Source organism: Diorhabda sublineata, chromosome 7 (assembly GCF_026230105.1).
Source record: "Diorhabda sublineata isolate icDioSubl1.1 chromosome 7, icDioSubl1.1, whole genome shotgun sequence".
Classification (NCBI taxonomy): Eukaryota; Metazoa; Arthropoda; class Insecta; order Coleoptera; family Chrysomelidae; genus Diorhabda; species Diorhabda sublineata.
Genome location: NC_079480.1, coordinates 276127 through 300623, shown reverse-complemented (window position 1 = coordinate 300623; position 24497 = coordinate 276127). Strand labels below are relative to the sequence as shown.

Below are 24497 nucleotides of genomic sequence, written 5' to 3'. Positions count from 1 at the left end.
ATACCTGTCTCGCGAAATAGTATACGAGGGACTATAGCGACTGAACAAAACCCATTAGGATCAGTACGTGATCCGGCGACGGCGATGGAAATTCCCTCCATAATACGTGGATTTTATGATCTCGCTATCCACTTTAATCCTCCGCACCCAACCCTACGTAGTAACTTCGAGAAAAAAACGAGGGAAACGGACAGGTGTCTTTGTTGGTCGATTATCAAGATATTTCGATGAATGAAACCATTTTTTTTTTCAATTTTGTAACGATAATCGCGTGGAGAAGGGTTGGATGTCGAGACAATCTTAGAATTCATCCCCTTTTTTTCTCCTCGGCGCTACTCGTATTGCGCCGTCCGAGCCAAATCGGGGATCGGAGCGGAAGAAAATTCAAGTGGCGCAGTCGATAGGATCTAACGTGGAAAAACGAATTTTCCTATTCTGTTCGTCGTCGTAAAATCATAAAAAATGTCGAATGAGTTCGGGGATGTCACCAAAAAATCTGAAATCTTTCTACCAATCAACGATTTTTATATATTGAATTTGTGTTTGGAACGATACAAATCAAAAATTCGATTTTTCCGCATATCTTTTTCCGAAAAAACGAAATTTTCTTTTCAATTTTTCCAATCCCTTTTTGCCGTTGTTGCGGATTATCCGATTGTCGGTCGGTTCGACCTCGGCGTTGTTGACAATTTTCTTGAGACTTTCCATCGAATTGGGATCGTAATCGTCGCCGAGTGGAGCGCACGTTTCGGACGTCGATTCATTTTCGGATTCGTAATCGGAGTTTAGGTACTTCTCGTAACCTTCTTCTATACCTTGAGGACATAATTTTCGTTTTTATTCGGTTAATTTATCAAAATTTTTAAGGAAACATCAAATAAACAGTTTAAAAAGCTACAATATGTACCGAAAAGTAGATTTGAGATCGTAATAAGCGTCTGGGAAGTTAGATCCGAGTGCGGTAGTCTCCAGGGAGCGAATATTGGTTATGAGAAGGTGTAGGAAACAAAAAAAAGTGAAAAGGTCTTGAAATCGAACAAAAGTGGTGGAAAAGGTCTTCAAAGCGAACGAAAGTGGAGAAAACGGTTTTGAAAGCGAGCGAAAGTGGAGAAAAAGGTTTTGAAAGCGAGTGAAATGGTGAAAAGGTCTATAAATCGAACAAAAGTGGTGAAAAAGGTCTTAAAAGCGAGCGAAAGTGGTGACAAAGGTCTTGAAAGCGAGCGAAAGTGATGAAAAAGGTCTTGAAAGCGAGTGAAAGTGGAGAAAAAGGTTTTGAAAGCGAGTGAAATGGTGAAAAGGTCTATAAATCGAACAAAAGTGGTGAAAAAGGTCTTAAAAGCGAGCGAAAGTGATGAAAAAGGTCTTGAAAGCGAGTGAAAGTGGAGAAAAAGGTTTTGAAAGCGAGTGAAATGGTGAAAAGGTCTATAAATCGAACAAAAGTGGTGAAAAAGGTCTTAAAAGCGAGCGAAAGTGATGAAAAAGGTCTTGAAAGCGAGTGAAAGTGGAGAAAAAGGTTTTGAAAGCGAGTGAAATGGTGAAAAGGTCTATAAATCGAACAAAAGTGGTGGAAAAGGTCTTAAAAGCGAGCGAAAGTGATGAAAAAGGTCTTGAAAGCGAGTGAAAGTGGAGAAAAAGGTTTTGAAAGCGAGTGAAATGGTGAAAAGGTCTATAAATCGAACAAAAGTGGTGAAAAAGGTCTTAAAAGCGAGCGAAAGTGGTGACAAAGGTCTTGAAAGCGAGCGAAAGTGATGAAAAAGGTCTTGAAAGCGGGCGAAAGTGGAGAAAAAGGTTTTGAAAGCGAGTGAAATGGTGAAAAGGTCTATAAATCGAACAAAAGTGGTGAAAAAGGTCTTAAAAGCGAGCGAAAGTGGTGACAAAGGTCTTGAAAGCGGGCGAAAGTGATGAAAAAGGTCTTGAAAGCGAGTGAAAGTGGAGAAAAAGGTTTTGAAAGCGAGTGAAATGGTGAAAAGGTCTTGAAATCGAACAAAAGTGGTGGAAAAGGTCTTCAAAGCGAACGAAAGTGGAGAAAACGGTTTTGAAAGCGAGTTAAGTGGTGAAAAAGGTCTTAAAAGCGAGCGAAAGTAGTGAAGAAGGTCTTGAAATCGGACAAAAGTGGTGAAAAAGGTCTTGAAAGCGAGTTAAGTGCTGAAAAAGGTCTTAAAAGCGAGCGAAAGTGGTGACAAAGGTCTTCAAAGCGAACGAAAGTGGAGAAAACGGTTTTGAAAGCGAGTTAAGTGGTGAAAAAGGTCTTAAAAGCGAGCGAAAGTAGTGAAGAAGGTCTTGAAATCGGACAAAAGTGGTGAAAAAGGTCTTGAAAGCGAGCGAAAGTGGAGAAAAAGGTCTTGAAAGCGAGCGAAAGTGGAGAAAAAGGTCTTGAAAGCGAGTAAAAAAGGTAAAAAAGTCTAGAAATCGGACAAAAGTGGTAAAAAAGGTCTTGAAAGCGAGCGAAAGTGGTGAAGAAGGTCTTGAATTTGGACAAAAGTGGTGAAAAAGGTCTAGAAATGGGACAAAATTGGTGAAAAGGTCTAGAAATCGGACAAAAGTGGTAAAAAAGGTCTTAAAAGCGAGCGAAAGTGGTGACAAAGGGTCTAGAATGCACGTCAAAGTCGTAAATTGGTACGAGAAGTAAGTTATATGAAAAAAAGGATCGCGAAACCTTATTGACAATGGTAAATAACGTCTATAAACCGAATAAAATCAATAAATTAGTTAGAGAAGCGCATAAATATGGTAAAAAAAAGTCTATAGATCGCATAAAAGTAGTAAATGGGTGTAGGGAGCGTATTTATAGTGAAAGAAAACTATCCAAGAAGCGATTACAAGTCGAAAAAAGATTTTAGAAAGCACGCACCTAGTTTAAAAGTGTCCAGGAAACAAAAACTGGTTATAAAATGAATGTAAAAACCGAAGAAAAATAATAAGAAGTATCGAGGAAGCGAGAAATCGCCATAAAAATATCATAGGAATGCGAAAAAGTTTGAACTGAATGAAAATAACTGTAAACCCGACAAAAGTGATAAAAAAAAATCAAAATTTTCCAATTTCAACGATTATAATCACGATATTTATATTTACCTTCGAACGGATTGAACGAAACTTTCTGATTACGATCAAATTTCGAATAATCGATATCGACATAATCCAATTTGGTGATATAATTCCTAGTTCGCAGTGGATCCCTCAAATACATCACGCACAATCTGTACAGTACCATCCAGGGCAAATACCAACTCAATATCTACAAAAAGTTCCAAAACAATTTTCCCCTCCGACGAAAAAAAATTTTTTCGCTACGTTTCTTTGAAAAAAAAAAAAAAAACCAAAAAGAAAACGAACTTTTGGAAATGCCCCCGTAATACGGATTAAATCGCGAAAATTTCAAAGAGCCGTAACGAAAAATATAAGACCCAACACGTTTTACCTGGTACCTCGGATTTGATATACAAATAACGAGATCGTCGCAAATCATTTCCGGTAAATCCAATGTTTGAATGGCTTCGTAAAGTGTTAAATTCGACCTTATCGGTATATTAGGTTGGAATTGACGCATATATTCCCGACAATCGGAACATCCAGATAATAATTCGACGTCGGATATAGGGGATGATAGGGGGTGTAGTTTACATTTCCATTGATATGTTGCATCTAATATCTTTAAATAATTTTATCATTAAAATTTTCGAATACCCTCGTATAATGGAATCGGTTTTAATTTAAAAAATTTTCATTTTATCGAAATCTGCTTATTTACGTTAAAATCTGGCAACCGCGCGATCGACTGGTTACTTCAAAATGTCTGGTATTCAAACATCGGCCACGTGTAAACACGACGTTGCCGATTCTATTTAAAAATAGAGAAATTTTTACCTACTAGATTTAATATAAGAAATAAAAAACCCATTTAAATAATTAAATTTAAAAAAAATATTGTTTTTAAAAAGTAAAATTTTCGAATACCCTCGTATAATGGAATCGGTTTTAATTTAAAAAAATTTTCATTTTATTCAAATCTGCTTATTTACGTTAAAATCTGGCAACCGCGCGATCGATTGGCTACGATCAAAATGTCTGGTATTCAAACATCGGCCACGTGTAAACACGATTTAATATAAGAAATAAAAAAACAATTGAAATAATTAAACTTCCACGAAATTAAAAAGTAATCGATACTTTTAAATCGCCTCGTATAACCAAAACTTTTTTTGCAGACTTATTATCGCAACACCGTAATATTAAAATACCAAATACCTTAGACAACATAACCTAAGATATTGACGTATTTGAAAAATCGAAACCATTGGATTAAATATTGAACGAATTTAAAGTTATTTTTCGTATAGAAAATATTGAAATTAGAAAAATAAAAAAATTATTAACTAAATTTACCGTAACAATCCAAATAATGAATAAATTAACATTTTTGTATCACTTATTATCGTTTTGCACAATCACCTACGACACTCGTCATTTTTCGTACTGAATCGGCAAACAACGAGATACAGTTCGGACGTTTAGAACGCAGGTGTTGATATTACGACGTAGCCAAATTTATTTCTCACGAAGTTATAAAAGATTTTATTTTACTAATGAATCATAACTATAAATATAAGGGATAAAAATTTTTATATTTCTTCACTAATTTATAAGAATTTTAAAAATTCTCACTAAACACGTTAATGAATAGAATGGCCGCTCTTCAAAGATTGGTAACTGCGAAAGCGCAACGTTGCCGCATATATTAAAGTATGAATAAATTCTTGACAACTGATAAATAGGAAATGATTAAAATAATTGAAATTTTACTTATTTAAGACAGATATTTTAAAAAAAAATGATGTAAATAACGATTTAATAATTAATAATATTCGTTTTGCAATAAAAAATGCTAGAAAAATCTAATGGTCGTAATCGTAACGAATGTGTCTCCTCTCTACATATCGATGGAATAGTTTCGATACGCGACGTTGTCATGGTACGTACAAAATCAGCTGATTAAATTAAGACAACTATATACACATTAAAATTATTTTGGAATTGAAATATCAAATGAAAGAACTGAAATTACTTTTTAATTTACGTTTTAGTTCGTAAAACGAAATAAATTTATCACGATAGAAATAAACGGAAGTTAACGACGCCATCTTGGTTCTCAACTAATCATGTCAATTAATATACGTCATGGCAGGAGATAGAATAATAGAGATGGGAGTTTGTATTTGAAAATAACGGTTATTAAAACGGAATTTTTTGAAAAAAAAAATTGTAACGATTTTACGGAAAATTTATAAATAAATAAAGGAAAAAACAAAAAAAATAGTTTCAAGAAAATATGAAAAAAATTTTTTTGGCTATTTTTTATGACAAATATTTTCTAAATTATTTCCGATTCCATGATGATGTTTTTTTTTACCGAAATACCAACCGGCAATCCGCTTTTTCTAGCCAAATCTTCCAAAATACCCAACCTATCGGCGGTAGGCTCCAAACTGAAAGCAGTTAACGCGCATTCTCGAGCTATTTTCACATTACGTTTCAAAAATCCCGCCAAACTGTCAAACGTCGCCGCCAACCTCGCGGTGACAACTGACATATTTCTACGACGCACATCATCGTTCTCATAGTTTTCGTTTATTTTCAGTGCCTAAGAGGAAATTATTTTATATACATGGTAGAACCTCAAGGTGACGAAATTCGGTCACCAAATCGACTCTCCTGGTATAATTAAAGGAAAATGTCCGTCCCGAAGTGACGGACATCACGAAAAACACATTGATATCCAACCGATATCAAATAAAGTAAATATTTAAATGTAAATTTAATTTTGAGACACCCTGTATAAAAAAAATTATTAAAATATTCATTAAACTTGCCTCTATATCGTTCAAATCGGCGTTAATGGTTCTGATGAACATTTGGGCGGTAAAATTATATAAATTTCTGTTATCGGCGTTTTTTAAAAGTTCGCATACGTTTAATAGCAACGAGGGTTCCGCCATTTCACTTAATCTCCCAACTTTTTCAATAAAATCTTCCAAATTATCCATTTTTACGCTGACTTTTAAATAAAAATCCAAAATATCGATAAATTTACGTACGCGTTCCGTATTAACGACGTTCGTTTCTAAAATACACAATCACGGCTTTATCGAAAATAATATAACCGAGTCGACTAGACTCACCCAAATATATCTGTAACATTAATGCAGCGACCTTTCGGCAATGTTGCCAAGTCTTAGATTTATCGGTGTCTTTGTCCACGAATCTCTCGACGCAAAATTTGAAATCCTCGTAACTAAATCGATTTACGATTTCCTCGATAGCCCTTATCCTACCCCACTTATATAATAAAACGATTCTCGTATCCAAAATAAACAAAAATTGTTTGGGGGTGATCTCGACTGCACGGCCGGTTTTATCGGTGTATTGGATATACTCGAGAAACGCCGTCGCTAAATTTAGAGCTAAATCTTCGCATCGGGAATCGCATAATTTAACCAATCTCATAACTATTAAATCAGCTTTTTCTCTATCGAAAAACTCGACGATTTTTTCACCGATTCCGACGTTTTCGTTTTTAATAACGACCTCCAATATCGGACAACCCCAAGACGTTTTTAAAACGTATAACATTTTTTCGAAATATTTATCGAATATTACAGAGATCGGTCTCAAAATATGGCTCGCTTTCTCTAAAGCGTTTACTAATTGTGTCTGTAAAATGTAGAATTTGATTTAACCTATACGGCGATTTACTGATTTTAAATTAATATGGCAACACCGCCGACACCATCGTCCTTCTTTCAAGTTTATAGTCCGGTCAAATTAGACGAAGCGGAGCAACATAAATTGAAATTCCAACAGCTGGGAATCAGAAAATTGTTTAAAATATAATTAAAAATAAAATTTTTTTAATCCTCAATCATTCATTCATTTATTTATTTAACGCCAATGGACTTTTTTTTGAATTTTTCAACAATTTTACTGATTTTCAGCATTGTGGGAATTTATGTCCAAATTAACCGAACTATAATTATATTGACGGCTACCAGATCTAAAAAATTCCATATATAGTCCAGGAAATAAATCTCAAAAAAGGTAAAACATCGCAATTTTTTCGCTCTGCATGGATTTGTACAAAAATTTCGAATTAGGCTCATTTCACCCTCTAGTTCATTTTCTACATTATGCCGTTGTACGCTAAAAGGGTGGAAAAACTACCCCTAATTGTAAAAAATAATAAAATAACATTTTAAACCTTGAAATGAGTAAAATTTGACTTGGATTAGTTGAATATGGATTGTTTTATGCTGTAGGACACAATTTCGTAATAGTTCAACCCTTAAAAACCACCCTTAATCACATAATACTGATTTTTTCGTAGAAAAAAGTTGGAATCGACCTTATTTTTATAATAAGTAACTAAATTTTCATGTTAAAGACTTTTTTTTATTTTAAAACTCAAACTATATGGATTTTCGTCAAAAAATACAAAATTTTTCCGTTATTCGGATCTGAATCTTTCAAACTATGCATTTAACGAAAAAAAAAAAAAAAATACAGTTATTCGAAGAAAACGTTCTTAGAATTACCCTATCCATCGATTCCTGTAGTCAGGATGTAAAAAAAATTACCACCCCCTACTAAGGGTAGCAACCACCCCCAAGGTTTTAGCGTACGAAAATGATCTTTGGGCTATTCCCTAGCTTCTGTGAAAATTTCAAGTCAATTCATACAGAACAAAAAAATTGCGAGCCAAAATGCTACATTCCCTGGACTAATAAACTTCTTATTTATTAAATTCGATATAAAAAAAATCAAAACTAAATTTTCTTAATTTTTTCTCGTACTATATAACCATCAATAAATAATATTTTTTTCACTTTACAGTTGCAAAGAAGTTCGACAGATCTATTTCAAAAGGTAAGTTCAATTTCCAAACTATCACGCAGTTTTTATCTAATACAGTGTTGTCATATCTTAATATCATTTCAACTAAGACAATTTGGTGTAAAAAAATATTGATACTTCATAATATCAGAAGATAATACTGTATTTGTAATGAATTCGCACTTAAAAATAATTTTATTTCCATTTGAAATTTAAAATTTATTAAAAACTAAATCGTTATAACTAGTTATGGCAACACTGTATCTTATTAAGAATTTATAATGCCATAATTTAGTTTAGTTTAGAAAATCGCCACCAGGGGGAGTACAAATTATATTATTATCACAATTGAATTCAAGTTTATTTTTTGTGGCGAAAATATAAAAATAAATTGTTTAGAAAAACAAAATAAAAAACTGAAATCACCATGATAACAAAATAAATCATAAACATGTTAATAACAATTATTAAAATTTTACAAAGCTCGTCGCACTTTCGGGTGTAATCGGAAAAGTTCGATATTCGAACAACGTTTAAGGCAGGTGTTCATTTTACAACGTAGCCAAATTTAGTGATTGCGAAGTCATAATTGATTTTTGAAATATAGACATTTAATACTTTGTGCAGTTTATGGAATTTTAAATTGATAAAACAAATTTAGAAACACGTAATCCTTTCTAGAGGAATTTGGATGCTAATTATTTTTACTTTTAAATGCGGTTAATAATCAAATAAACATGGCAACGCTGACAAAAATAGTGTATCCTTGAAACTGCGTTTAAATGTGGGGTTAGAAATTTTTATTAACGGAAAATGAAAATATATAAAATCTTCTCGAATATTAATATGTGAATAATGATAAATGTGAATATGTACCTCGAATAAATCCGTATAATGCGTCCATTCGGCAGTAAGAGTAATGTTCAGAGTATGCAACAATGCCCAATCCATCAACTTGATAGTTTCGTTCATGTTTATTTGATCGAAATCGAATACGGACATTTTATCCCATAATTCTATCAATGAGAAAAGTTTTTCCGATAGTAATATCGTTTTATTATTCAAAATAAAGTCGATGTTATCGAAAGGCTTCAAAATATTCATTTTTCTCTTAACTTTATGTAAACCTATAACAACGAATTTCTAAACACTGACAGAACAAGTCGTCTCAGATTTGTTGATACATTTAGTAAAAGCGTCAGTTGGCCGTGGAAAGCGCGTTTTATTGATACAATTATTTATACACTCAATTTTAATAATAAAAAATAATTTTTTCAAAACTGATCGTTTATTTTAATATATTTTAAGATTTATTGTTACTGTAGATGCCATTTTTAATATATTCAGAATGATTCCATTAAAAAAGTTTGTTTGGATTTGTTATATGCGTTGAGTTTTGTGGCGTTGGCGCGAATTCGGTGAACGACACTCAAAGATGGCGGTAAATTTCTAGATTCCGAATACAGGGCGTGTCAAAAATGAATCATATATTAAATTACGTTTATTTTAAGAATTATTTTTATTGTAATTTCTAGATTCCGAATACAGGGCGTGTCAAAAATGAATCATATATTAAATTACGTTTATTTTTATTATAAATATCGTTATTATTATGTTTAAAACAATTTCTTTAGAAAAGTTCGATAGAAATTATTAGATGCGTTTAGTTTTGTGGCGTTGACGCTGTCAATGACAGATGGCAGTAGGTTTAAAATGTATATTAATAACGAAGAATACAGGGTGTGTCAAAATTTGAACATAAATTAAATTATACATTAGAAACGGTAATTTAAGATAACTTGGACGTTTAATATTATACAGGGAAAAGCAAAAAATAGTATAACCACATATTAATAAATATTTAGAGGAAAATAAATGTTGAAATTAGTGCGTATCAACCAACTCACGTTTTGTGTAACTACGTTTTAGTTTGAATGGTGTTAAATTAGAGCTTGTGTACGTTCCGAGTTGTTGGGGTTCCTATGTACATACCATCTATGTATATCCGGAGATAATTGCGCCTCCAGCAGATTTGTACGTGGTTTGTATGTGTGTAGCTAGTTTGGTAAATTGAATCGTGAAAATTTTCTAAATTATTCCATCACAAAATATGAAATAATCAATTAGATCTAAGGACAGGGCGGTATTTGAGTATTTTAATCGTGCATTTTCGAAATAAATTCCCAATTTAGGACAGTGGCCACTTCAACTAGATTGCATATCTCGGAAAACTCCTTTTATTTTTTAATTTGAAGGAAAAGGCGTCGAAGTGTTCGTCTCTCGAGTTTGAATTCAATTTTCTTGTCGAATCTTCGAGACCAGAACACAACGGAGGCGATCGAAATACCGGAAAATGAATTTTAAAACGATTTGGTTCAATTTTGCTGGTGGGAAATATGGAAAAACGAATTTTTACATCTTATCGACAACAAACAATATAGAAATATTGTTTGCACGTTTTTATTTCATTATACGTAATTGTTTTAACGGCGTATATGTTTTATTTCGCGAAAAGTTAGGTTATGTTAGTTCGTTATGAAAATATTTCCAAGAAAATGAAAGAATAAATCGAACATCGACTATAAAATAACATTTACACATCTAATAAAATCAATTTTGAAAACATTTTGTTTATTTCCATATAAATATATTCTAGATGATATGCAACACGTTTTACAATGAATCCATATAAATATATCATGGAACGCGTAATACACGACGGTCGATCGTGATCGGGATCGAATCGAAATAAACTTGTTTCTTTACGGTGCCAATCGAACTCGCTTACAAACGCTGCGGTCGTACAGGGTTGGCGTCAGGATTTATAGTATAGCGAAAATTTTCGATTAAATTTGTAAATTTGTAGTATTGTAGTAAACCTCTTTTCGACAAATAATCGTCGTTTTTTTAGTACCATTCCTTATTCAAAATATTCAAAAAATGCGATGAGGAAGTATTATACCGTTTTTTAAATGCCCTGTTCAATTTTTCCCACAACAAATCAATCGGGATGAGGTCGGGCGAGTGTGGTGGCCGAATACTCTTTGCGCAGCTTCAAAGAATGATTTTCTGCCGACTAGGGGTTAGCTAGAACGTTTTATTTCATTTTATAGCTTTAACCCTTCAAAATCTTTTCGATTTTTATTAGGTTTCCGGTCGATTTTCCTCCAAAACATCCCCAAATCATCACCGAACCTAGGACGGATTTTACAGACTTCTTAACACAGATTTAATTAATCATAGGATGAGTAAAAAATTTTTACCGGTAGCGTATATCATCGTAATTCTTTAAAGCAAGATTTGGGATGTTATTTCGACTTTATAGATGTCATTCACCTTGTTTTACGAAGTATTACGGCATCTCTAATTCCAGAATTCCACTTTTGGCGAAATTGCGGTTGTAAAATTTGTTTGTTTTCATTACAAAACGAATACCCTTTTTAATATTTCCCACCAAAAACATTTTAAAAGGAAATAGTTATTTTTTTGTTAAAAAACACCACGTTACTTAATTAAATTTTAAATTGAATAAATTTCATCAGATAATACTTCAAACGAAATCCATTAGCGCCTTAGTGCGACCCTGTACAACCAGCATTTGTTTGTTAGTTGTTTAATGATAAAGTAGGCAACTACCGTGTCAACGAACTTTTTCACTGTCTAGAAATTAGAATAAAAATTGTTAATATTTCCCACCAAAAACATTTTAAAAGGAAATAGTTATTTTTTTGTTAAAAAACACCACGTTACTTAATTAAATTTTAAATTGAATAAATTTCATCAGATAATACTTCAAACGAAATCCATTAGCGCCTTAGTGCGACCCTGTACAACCAGCATTTGTTTGTTAGTTGTTTAATGATAAAGTAGGCAACTACCACGTCAACGAACTTTTTCACTGTCTAGAAATTAAAATAAAAATTGTTAATATTTCCCACCAAAAACATTTTAAAAGGAAATAGTTATTTTTTTGTTAAAAAACACCACGTTACTTAATTAAATTTTAAATTGAATAAATTTCATCAGATAATACTTCAAACGAAATCCATTAGCGCCTTAGTGCGACCCTGTACAACCAGCATTTGTTTGTTAGTTGTTTAATGATAAAGTAGGCAACTACCACGTCAACGAACTTTTTCACTGTCTAGAAATTAAAATAAAAATTGTTAATATTTCCCACCAAAAACATTTTAAAAGGAAATAGTTATTTTTTTGTTAAAAAACACCACGTTACTTAATTAAATTTTAAATTGAATAAATTTCATCAGATAATACTTCAAACGAAATCCATTAGCGCCTTAGTGCGACCCTGTACAACCAGCATTTGTTTGTTAGTTGTTTAATGATAAAGTAGGCAACTACCACGTCAACGAACTTTTTCACTGTCTAGAAATTAAAATAAAAATTGTTAATATTTCCCACCAAAAACATTTTAAAAGGAAATAGTTATTTTTTTGTTAAAAAACACCACGTTACTTAATTAAATTTTAAATTGAATAAATTTCATCAGATAATAATTCATACGAAATCCATTAGCGCCTTAGTGCGACCCTGTACAACCAGCATTTGTTTGTTAGTTGTTTAATGATAAAGTAGGCAACTACCACGTCAACGAACTTTTTCACTGTCTAGAAATTAAAATAAAAATTGTTAATATTTCCCACCAAAAACATTTTAAAAGGAAATAGTTATTTTTTTGTTAAAAAACACCACGTTACTTAATTAAATTTTAAATTGAATAAATTTCATCAGATAATACTTCAAACGAAATCCATTAGCGCCTTAGTGCGACCCTGTACAACCAGCATTTGTTTGTTAGTTGTTTAATGATAAAGTAGGCAACTACCGTGTCAACGAACTTTTTCACTGTCTAGAAATTAGAATAAAAATTGTTAATATTTCCCACCAAAAACATTTTAAAAGGAAATAGTTATTTTTTTGTTAAAAAACACCACGTTACTTAATTAAATTTTAAATTGAATAAATTTCATCAGATAATACTTCAAACGAAATCCATTAGCGCCTTAGTGCGACCCTGTACAACCAGCATTTGTTTGTTAGTTGTTTAATGATAAAGTAGGCAACTACCGTGTCAACGAACTTTTTCACTGTCTAGAAATTAGAATAAAAATTGTTAATATTTCCCACCAAAAACATTTTAAAAGGAAATAGTTATTTTTTTGTTAAAAAACACCACGTTACTTAATTAAATTTTAAATTGAATAAATTTCATCAGATAATACTTCAAACGAAATCCATTAGCGCCTTAGTGCGACCCTGTACAACCAGCATTTGTTTGTTAGTTGTTTAATGATAAAGTAGGCAACTACCACGTCAACGAACTTTTTCACTGTCTAGAAATTAGAATAAAAATTGTTAATATTTCCCACCAAAAACATTTTAAAAGGAAATAGTTATTTTTTTGTTAAAAAACACCACGTTACTTAATTAAATTTTAAATTGAATAAATTTCATCAGATAATAATTCATACGAAATCCATTAGCGCCTTAGTGCGACCCTGTACAACCAGCATTTGTTTGTTAGTTGTTTAATGATAAAGTAGGCAACTACCACGTCAACGAACTTTTTCACTGTCTAGAAATTAGAATAAAAATTGTTAATATTTCCCACCAAAAACATTTTAAAAGGAAATAGTTATTTTTTTGTTAAAAAACACCACGTTACTTAATTAAATTTTAAATTGAATAAATTTCATCAGATAATAATTGAAACGAAATCCATTAGCGCCTTAGTGCGACCCTGTCCAACCAGCATTTGTTTGTTAGTTGTTTAATGATAAAGTAGGCAACTACCGTGTCAACGAACTTTTTTACTGTCTAAAAATTAGAATAAAAATTGTATGCAACACACTTTACACTTATTATTATAATATATTGAGAAAGTTTTTATTTACATTCGTTTATTACCAGACTTTTATTTATATATTTACATGTTCGAAACCAGTAAATTTCCAATTAATAATTGACGTAAAAACATGGTTATTCACTACCGGCTATTATAACATTGAAAATCCATTTCATTTCATCAAAATGCCCTCCGAGACTTTTTTTTTAACAAGCCGTAAATGCTGGTATTAAAACCCTTGCAGTCCCGCTCTCCATGGAAAAGTTTTAATAACATGCAAATGCCGCGAAAATTGCATACTACGCAGTCATTTCGTTTATCCCTCCTTTGTCCGATTTAATTCTCGGTCAGTTACACAGCGCCCTCTAGCGAGAACTGTCGGAAGTAGATATTTCTGTTAATGACGTGTCGATTAATACCAGCAAATTAATGTTATACGAGTAGAAAGTAAAAATTGTTTATTTCTCATCGTAAAAATAATTTTTTTGTCATGTTTTTGTACTATGAACGTATCATATCGGTGATAAACTTTATTATTATCGCGCCTTTCCGTATTCCCTGTAATTCTAACTTATCTTTTCGAAGCACGGCTTTTCACCCCGGCTTGGGATAGTCTCTGGATAAGATATATATGTCCCGACGGGGCGTTCTTTCCCGATATTCTATGTTTTCTTGGAAAAGTGAAATCCAATTTGACATTATTTTTTCGGGAATGGTGAACAATGCAAAGTCAATAAGGTTCCCCATTTCAGAGTTTATCTAAAGACTTTTCTTTCTTATCGGTCCGACGAGTTTCCCGACTTCTTTTTTTATACCCCGGAGTTATATTCGTTAAATTACTGACCTTCTTATCTTTATATTCAAGGTCGAAACAATTATATGAATTAGGCAACATATATAACACTCAAGTCGTGTTCGTAAGTAGGCAACAACCATTACACCAAATTACACGGAACATAGATCTAATTGAAATCTTTCATATCTACGACACGGAATTATATGTTAGTATTTTATGCAACACATTCAACACTTAAAATCATATGTTGATTCTTAATAACTAGAAAGTTATTATGGAAAATTACTGATTATACATTTACTTTCTATGATTTGAAACTTTATTGTTGTTTTTTATTTGTAATTATAGTTTTCGTATTTATTTTCATTTAATTTTACTTCAAGAAACAAATTTACATCGTAGAACTCTTCTTCTTTTCTTATTCGTAGTAATTGCACTCGGACTATAAGATGCTGTGTGAAAAAGCGTCCTCTCGAGAGTTTTTCCAACGGAAAACCATATTTCAAGTGTGTCTTCTACTGTTCACATAATTACCTACACTTGCCAGACCAAAGGCAATTACATTTTAACTTGAAAACACATAAAAAAAATCCCCTTAGACTTTCCGGCTTACCGCGTCAGCAGGAAAAATATTTCACACAAAGACACACAAAATATTACGAAGATCCTTTTTACTAGATTATTTTTTACGTTTTTAAAATAAACGACGCGGGATTTGTAATATTTATATAATTTTTTTAATATTATTGTAGTATTAACCTTGATATAATAAACATTTGCCATGTTGCCAAATTATAACTGAAGCTAGTATATATTTCACGTACAGTTTAGTATGTTACAAAAAATACTTCAGAATTTTTTAATTCTTTGTATTAATCAGATTGTTTGAATGCCATGTAAAGTCGTTTTTGAATCAAAAGTATTTAAAGTTTCAAAATCAGAACGTACATTTTGTAAATTATACATTCGAACATTATGAATTTTTAATGGATGATTACGTATATCCGTTTAGTGTGTTTGACGGAATAAATAATAATAAGACTCTCGGAGAGCCAGGGGCGGCTCAAGCCCAATGGTTAACAAACCGTAATTTATACGATCTAAATATTGATTTTTGTAACTCGATAAAATTTATTTTAATCCGAAGAAAATAATCATAAATTCTAATTATTTATTGAAAATACGTACAGGAGGTATTGAAACATATACTGAATTTTATTTCATCTGGTTTCATATTTTATTATTTTCATTAAATAATGTGGAATCGCAATTAATCAAAACTATATTATACGGGGGGAAACGTTATAGTGAGGATTCGTAATTAATTTAAACCATAATATACGAGGGGAAACATTGTAATTAAGATTCGTAATTAATTAAAACCATATTATACGAGGTGGAACGTTATAATCAGGATTCGTAATTAATTAAAACCATATTATACGAGGTGGAACGTTATAATCAGGATTAGTAATTAATTAAAACCATATTATACGAGGGGAAACATTATAATCAGGATTAGTAATTAATTAAAACCATATTATACGAGGTGGAACGTTATAAATAGGATTAGTAATTAATTAAAACCATATTATACGAGGTGGAACGTTATAAGGAGGATTCGTAATTAATTAAAACCATATTATACGAGGTGGAACGTTATAATCAGGATTAGTAATTAATTAAAACCATATTATACGAGGTGGAACGTTATAATCAGGATTAGTAATTAATTAAAACCATATTATACGAGGTGGAACGTTATAAATAGGATTCGTAATTAATTAAAACCATATTATACGAGGTGGAACGTTATAATCAGGATTAGTAATTAATTAAAACCATATTATACGAGGTGGAACGTTATAAATAGGATTAGTAATTAATTAAAACCATATTATACGAGGTGGAACGTTATAAATAGGATTCGTAATTAATTAAAACCATATTATACGAGGTGGAACGTTATAATCAGGATTAGTAATTAATTAAAACCATATTATACGAGGTGGAACGTTATAAATAGGATTCGTAATTAATTAAAACCATATTATACGAGGTGGAACGTTATAAGGAGGATTCGTAATTAATTTAAACCATAATATACGAGGGGAAACATTATAAATAGGATTAGTAATTAATTAAAACCATATTATACGAGGTGGAACGTTATAAGGAGGATTCGTAATTAATTTAAACCATAATATACGAGGGGAAACATTATAAATAGGATTAGTAATTAATTAAAACCATATTATACGAGGTGGAACGTTATAATCAGGATTAGTAATTAATTAAAACCATATTATACGAGGTGGAACGTTATAAGGAGGATTCGTAATTAATTAAAACCATAATATACGAGGGGACATGTTTTAAACGCTACCGTTTAAACTTTTTTTTGGAACTTATTACAACCAGAAATTTCTTTATGGTTTTTGAAGATTCATTTCTCGTTTTTCTATGTTTCTACGAGGGTTATATCAAAAATTTTCCGATCTCTTTGTAGTTTCAATCGTCAAGCTCCTCGATTGAATGCTAAGTCGACGATTTTTCCAACATTTCTAGAATCGTCACTTCGTTCGGTCGACAACTGCGATGCAGGTCCTGGCAGGTCGTGCGTTTAAATTCAATTTCGCGAGCTTGTTAGTCGTAAATATACGCGAATAATGATTTTTGTCTCAATTAAAAGATCCGGCCGGTTGCCGTTGAGGAAAAAAAAACGATTTTTAAGGTTTATTTTCATTTTCGTGAACGAGGCAACTTTCTAATGTTACTTAAGCGCTAATCCCTCGACATTATATTCCGCTCGAAAGATTTCTCCGATTTACATAATCCCAGAAATATGGGAAAGCTTCGAACATCGTTTTTTTTTTTAATTTATACAGGGATTAGTCGGGATTTTTACGCTAGTTTTTTGTTGCGATGATTCGAACGGAAAAATAATCGCGAATTTAATTATTGAGACACTATTCGGAGTGGTAAATATAAAAATTTGTTTTAATCGTTAAAATACGATAAAATGTCAATATACGGGGGTTATATTATTAAAAATTTAAGTACGAAACGATATAATGTAATAAAACGCGTTTCTGTTTCTATAAGTCTCAATTTCATATTTAAAATAAATGTTAGTTTATATTTAAAGTTAGTTTTTAATCCTGATCAACTTTTTTTATAATAATTTCCTATATTAACAACAATAAAAGTATTTGACTCTTAAAGAAAATCAAATTTTTCGACATAACTCGTATACGATTAAAAAATTTCGATTTACGATTAATGCATATTAGATTCTAAGCGATTTAGAACGTTTTATCAAGAATAACTTTTTTTCATAAAACTAATAATAAAAAAGTTTTTCATCCGATTCGGTTTTTTTATTTCCGTATCCCACTGTATAAATTTGACGATCCGCGTATGTCGTTTTCGCGGTTCGAGGGAATAATTTTTGAATTAAATTACATTTTAAATACCATCCAACGACAATTAATCGTTCGACTATCGTCGTCGGGCTTCCGTAAAGTAAAATAAAAATATTTAAATATTTTTAAATACCGATGTCTTAAAACTTCACATTTATCGTTTTTTCTACTACAAAATCCATAGTTTTACATTCTAAATTTAAAAAAAAATTAAATTAATACGTTTTATATCAAATATCCAATCATAAACATATATTTTTATACGTCTATATCGAAAGTTATGTAACAACCCTCGTATATACGTAAACTATGATCCGATATTTCCGACTCACCAGGTATACGGCACTTAACGTTTATTTTCAAACCATCACCTCGTTAACTAATTGTTAACATTCTTTTTATCAAAAACCCATTAGTTCATCTCGAAATTATTCATAATAAAATATAATGATGATTGATTATAGTCCAGATTTCTCCCGACATAATTCCAGATTTATTACATCGAAATCCTGCGGACATGTTGTTGACAGGATAATCCACAGTACACGAACCTCTAATAGACATCGCGCTTTCCCTTATTATGACCTAATTCGAAATTATATCAATGTTGTCATTCGTTTGACCCCTGACATTGTTGTCAGATTCAATATTATTATTCAGTCTTCTCTAACCTTGAATAATGTGTTAGATAGAGAAATAAACGTTGATAAATGGACGACTATTTATTTAACCGCCTAGTGCATTGTACTCTTTATATTCGGGAACATTTCTAGTAAGATTTACGGCGCGAACACGTACGGAAATTTAATATAATGGTGCCGATTTCCGGCTACTTGTTCAAAAGGTAATAAACACACAAACAACGTTGATAATTTTAACGCAAAATGGAGGATTTTCAATAATCGTGACATGGAACACAGAACATAATGTCATTTGACGTAGAACTATAAATATCATCGAATAATTAACAATAATTATTTTTATTATTAAATTAAGTTTTAAAGTAAAGTATTTAATCGTTATACAGGGTATTTCACAAAGATGTTATCCCATCTCTATGATAAGTAGAAAAATAGATAAAATTGAATATTTCTTTGTTAATGGAAGATTTAGAAACAACTTCAGACGGCTGTCAAATTTATACGGGTGTGTTTCGAAAGTTAGGGTTAATTAGAATACGGATTTTTCTATAACGAATTATTAAGAGGGTGTGTTTGTAGGTTGATTAGATACTCCCGCGATTCTAGATCAACATCTTCGTAAGTAGAAGGGAATTGTACAACGATCGAGGGGATTTGAGTACGAAACTTTCTCCGTAGACAGTGAAATACACTTCAATCATACTTTAGGGAGCGAGTTTGAGGGTCTGAATTTCGATAAGGGCTTTTATCACTTTTAGCAATTTAGGGGTTAGGAATCGTTGGAAATTTGTTATCATAATTGGTGCGAAAACTCTTCGTTGAACATTCCGCGCTAATAAAATTTGAATTAATTACTTTTTGGAGTTACTTAAATGTATATTATAACCGAGAGATTCGTATACCTGGTGAGTCGGAAATATCGGATCATAGTTTACGTATATACGAGGGTTGTTACATAACTTTCGATATAGACGTATAAAAATATATGTTTATGATTGGATATTTGATATAAAACGTATTAATTTAATTTTTTTTAAAATTTAGAATGTAAAACTATGGATTTTGTAGTAGAAAAAACGATAAATGTGAAGTTTTAAGACATCGGTATTTGAAAATATTTAAATATTTTTATTTTACTTTACGGAAGCCCGACGACGATAGTCGAACGATTAATTGTCGTTGGATGGTATTTAAAATGTAATTTAATTCAAAAATTATTCCCTCGAACCGCGAAAACGACATACGCGGATCGTCAAATTTATACAGTGGGATACGGAAATAAAAAAACCGAATCGGATGAAAAACTTTTTTATTATTAGTTTTATGGAAAAAAGTTATTCTTGATAAAACGTTCTAAATCGCTTAGAATCTAATATGCATTAATCGTAAATCGAAATTTTTTAATCGTATACGAGTTATGTCGAAAAATTTGATTTTCTTTAAGAGTCAAATACTTTTATTGTTGTTAATATAGGAAATTATTATAAAAAAAGTTGATCAGGATTAAAAACTAACTTTAAATATAAACTAACATTTATTTTAAATATGAAATTGAGACTTATAGAAACAGAAACGCGTTTTATTACATTATATCGTTTCGTACTTAAATTTTTAATAATATAACCCCCGTATATTGACATTTTATCGTATTTTAACGATTAAAACAAATTTTTATATTTACCACTCCGAATAGTGTCTCAATAATTAAATTCGCGATTATTTTTCCGTTCGAATCATCGCAACAAAAAACTAGCGTAAAAATCCCGACTAATCCCTGTATAAATTAAAAAAAAAACGATGTTCGAAGCTTTCCCATATTTCTGGGATTATGTAAATCGGAGAAATCTTTCGAGCGGAATATAATGTCGAGGGATTAGCGCTTAAGTAACATTAGAAAGTTGCCTCGTTCACGAAAATGAAAATAAACCTTAAAAATCGTTTTTTTTTCCTCAACGGCAACCGGCCGGATCTTTTAATTGAGACAAAAATCATTATTCGCGTATATTTACGACTAACAAGCTCGCGAAATTGAATTTAAACGCACGACCTGCCAGGACCTGCATCGCAGTTGTCGACCGAACGAAGTGACGATTCTAGAAATGTTGCTGCGATCAAAATGGAGCAAAAACGGCGTCGTGGAGATGTTTCCATCGAGTGTTTTGCAATATTTCATAACACACATCGTTCCGTGTACAGGTGTCGGTTTTTTTGTGACACGCGTGCGATAATTTCCATTTAAAAACGTTTGAGCGAAGAAATCACGACAAAAACCACCGTATTTAGCCGATAATAAACCGTTTCATCGATGTAACACACCAGCCCACACATTAGTTATTCCAATGCCCGAAATAAATGAATTAAAATTTGAATAGCTACCCTATTCGCCAGATTTAGTCCCCTCGGATTATTTCCTATTCTCGGACTGGCAAAAATGGTTCGTCGGTCAAATATTTTCCGACAAATGACAAAAAATGTATCGAATTTCCAAGTTTTTTTCGTCGTACCGTCCCCGTAAACACGAAAACTATTATTAAACAATAATAGACCATCGAACAAAGCAATATCGACAACATCGACTGTCTACTAATCCCAATATCAAAATAGTATCGTTTCAAACTACCCCCCCCCTCCCTCCCTCGTTTCGTCTACGACTATATCATCATCGGGAACTGAAACGACGAATTCGACAAACAAAAGCGACCGATTCATTTGCGTACCGAATAAAACGAACCTCCAAGTCGATTATATTCGCAAATCCTCAGCGGTTGCGATTACATTCCAAAATTGGAAACTAGAATTTGCATGTTTGAATCGAGATTCGTTGTAATGTAGGCATTAAATGCAGCCGCGCTTCATATTAGACGATTCCACTTTCCTGATGCGTTTTGTTTGTTATTCGTTATTAAATATTATTTACGTCATTGAAAAGCTAATGAAATCGACCATTTTAACGGAATTTCGGACGATATGTTCTTTTAGACTCGCCCTTGTATATCTAAAATAACAATTCCATCGATGTTTCTTTTAGACTTGCCCCTGTATATCTAAAATAACATTTCCATCGATATATTCTTTTAGACTCGCCCCTGTATATCTAAAATAATAATTCCATCGATGTTTCTTTTAGACTCGCTCCTGTATATCTAAAATAGCAACTCCATCGATGTTTCTTTTAGACTCGCCACTGTATATCTAAAATAATAATTCCATCGATGTTTCTTTTAGACTCGCCCCTGTATATCTAAAATAGCAACTCCATCGATGTTTCTCTTAGACTCGCCCCTGTATATCAAGAATAATAATTCCATCGATATGTTCTTTTAGACTCGCCCCTGTATATCTAAAATAGCAACTCCATAGATGTTTCTTTTAGACTCGCCCCTGTATATCTAAAATAACATTTCCATCGATGTTTCTTTTAGACTCGCCCCTGTATATCTAAAATAATAATTCCATCGATATGTTCTTTTAGACTCGCCCCTGTATATCTAAAATAACATTTCCATCGATATGTTCTTTTAGACTCGCCCCTGTATATCTAAAATAATTCCATCGATGTTTCTTTTAGACTCGCCACTGTATATCTAAAATAATAATTCCATCGATGTTTCTTTTAGACTCGCCCCTGTATATCTAAAATAACATTTCCATCGATGTTTCTTTTAGACTCGCCCCTGTATATCTAAAATAATATTTCCATCGATATGTTCTTTAAGACTCGCCCCTGTATATCTAAAATAACATTTCCATCGATGTTTCTTTTAGACTCGCCCCTGTATATCTAAAATAACATTTCCATCGATGTTTCTTTTAGACTCGCCCCTGTATATCTAAAATAATAATTCCATCGATATGTTCTTTTAGACTCGCCCCTGTATATCTAAAATAACATTTCCATCGATGTTTCTTTTAGACTCGCCCCTGTATATCTAAAATAACATTTCCATCGATGTTTCTTTTAGACTCGCCCCTGTATATCTAAAATAATAATTCCATCGATATGTTCTTTTAGACTCGCCCCTGTATATCTAAAATAGCAACTCCATCGATGTTTCTTTTAGACTCGCCACTGTATATCTAAAATAATAATTCCATCGATGTTTCTTTTAGACTCGCCCCTGTATATCTAAAATAGCAACTCCATCGATGTTTCTCTTAGACTCGCCCCTGTATATCAAGAATAATAATTCCATCGATATGTTCTTTTAGACTCGCCCCTGTATATCTAAAATAGCAACTTCATTGATGTTTCTTTTAGACTCGCCCCTGTATATCTAAAATAACATTTCCATCGATGTTTCTTTTAGACTCGCCCCTGTATATCTAAAATAACATTTCCATCGATATGTTCTTTTAGACTCGCCCCTGTATATCTAAAATAATTCCATCGATGTTTCTTTTAGACTCGCCCCTGTATATCTAAAATAGCAACTCCATCGATGTTTCTTTTAGACTCGCCACTGTATATCTAAAATAATAATTCCATCGATGTTTCTTTTAGACTCGCCCCTGTATATCTAAAATAGCAACTCCATCGATGTTTCTTTTAGACTCGCCCCTGTATATCAAGAATAATAATTCCATCGATATGTTCTTTTAGACTCGCCCCTGTATATCTAAAATAGCAACTCCATTGATGTTTCTTTTAGACTCGCCCCTGTATATCTAAAATAAAATTTCCATCGATGTTTCTTTTAGAGTCGCCCCTGTATATCTAAAATAATAATTCCATCGATATGTTCTTTTAGACTCGCCCCTGTATATCTAAAATAACATTTCCATCGATGTTTCTTTTAGACTCGCCCCTGTATATCTAAAATAACATTTCCATCGATATGTTCTTTTAGACTAGCCCCTGTATATCTAAAATAACAATTCAATCGATGTTTCTTTTAGACTCGCCCCTGTATATCTAAAATAATAATTCCATCGATGTTTCTTTTAGACTCTCCCCTGTATATCTAAAATAGCAACTCCATCGATGTTTCTTTTAGACTCGCCCCTGTATATCTAAAATAGCAACTCCATCGATGTTTCTTTTAGACTCGCCCCTGTATATCAAGAATAATAATTTCATCGATATGTTCTTTTAGACTCGCCCCTGTATATCTAAAATAGCAACTCCATTGATGTTTCTTTTAGACTCGCCCCTGTATATCTAAAATAACATTTCCATCGATGTTTCTTTTAGACTCGCCCCTGTATATCTAAAATAATAATTCCATCGATATGTTCTTTAAGACTCGCCCCTGTATATCTAAAATAACATTTCCATCGATGTTTCTTTTAGACTTGCCCCTGTATATCTAAAATAACATTTCCATCGATATGTTCTTTTAGACTAGTCCCTGTATATCTAAAATAACAATTCAATCGATGTTTCTTTTAGACTCGCCCCTGTATATCTAGAATAGCAACTCCATTGATGTTTCTTTTAGACTCGCCCCTGTATATCTAAAATAACATTTCCATCGATGTTTCTTTTAGACTCGCCCCTGTATATCTAAAATAATAATTCCATCGATATGTTCTTTTAGACTCGCCCCTGTATATCTAAAATAACATTTCCATCGATGTTTCTTTTAGACTCGCCCCTGTATATCAAGAATAATAATTCCATCGATATGTTCTTTTAGACTCGCCCCTGTATATCTAAAATAACAATTCAATCGATGTTTCTTTTAGACTCGCCCCTGTATGTCTAAAATAACATTTCCATCGATGTTTCTTTTAGACTCGCCCCTGTATATCTAAAATAATAATTCCATCGATATGTTCTTTTAGACTCGCCCCTGTATATCTAAAATAGCAACTCCATCGATGTTTCTTTTAGACTCGCCCCTGTATATCTAAAATAGCAACTCCATCGATGTTTCTTTTAG

General features: G+C 32.1%; 2 protein-coding genes across 2 annotated transcripts in view; one reads left to right on the top strand and one right to left on the bottom strand.

Moving 5' to 3' along the window:
* The window catches only part of LOC130446932 (general transcriptional corepressor trfA), a 126382-nt gene that overhangs the window by 21411 nt on the left and 80474 nt on the right, over positions 1–24497 (top strand). The window contains exon 2 of the mRNA XM_056783469.1: positions 7888–7920. The gene's annotated coding sequence lies outside the window, so the exon portion shown is untranslated. The remainder of the gene's footprint in view (positions 1–7887; positions 7921–24497) is intronic.
* On the bottom strand, positions 505–3646 carry LOC130446935 (uncharacterized). Its single transcript, XM_056783478.1, has 3 exons — positions 3422–3646; positions 3076–3238; positions 505–815 (listed from the first exon to the last, which is right to left on the bottom strand). The coding sequence occupies exons 1-3, from the start codon at positions 3548–3550 to the stop codon at positions 559–561; spliced, it is 549 nt and encodes a 182-aa protein (XP_056639456.1). The 5' UTR covers positions 3551–3646; the 3' UTR covers positions 505–558.

Excerpts from the sequence above, each read along its gene's own strand:
- LOC130446935 (XM_056783478.1), bottom strand. The coding sequence starts at position 3,550 with ATGCGTCAATTCCAACCTAATATACCGATAAGGTCGAATTTAACACTT. Across the intron at positions 3,239-3,421 it reads TATCAAATCCGAGGTACCAG|ATATTGAGTTGGTATTTGCC; the intron begins GTAAAACGTGTT and ends AACTTTTTGTAG. Across the intron at positions 816-3,075 it reads TTCGTTCAATCCGTTCGAAG|GTATAGAAGAAGGTTACGAG; the intron begins GTAAATATAAAT and ends TATGTCCTCAAG.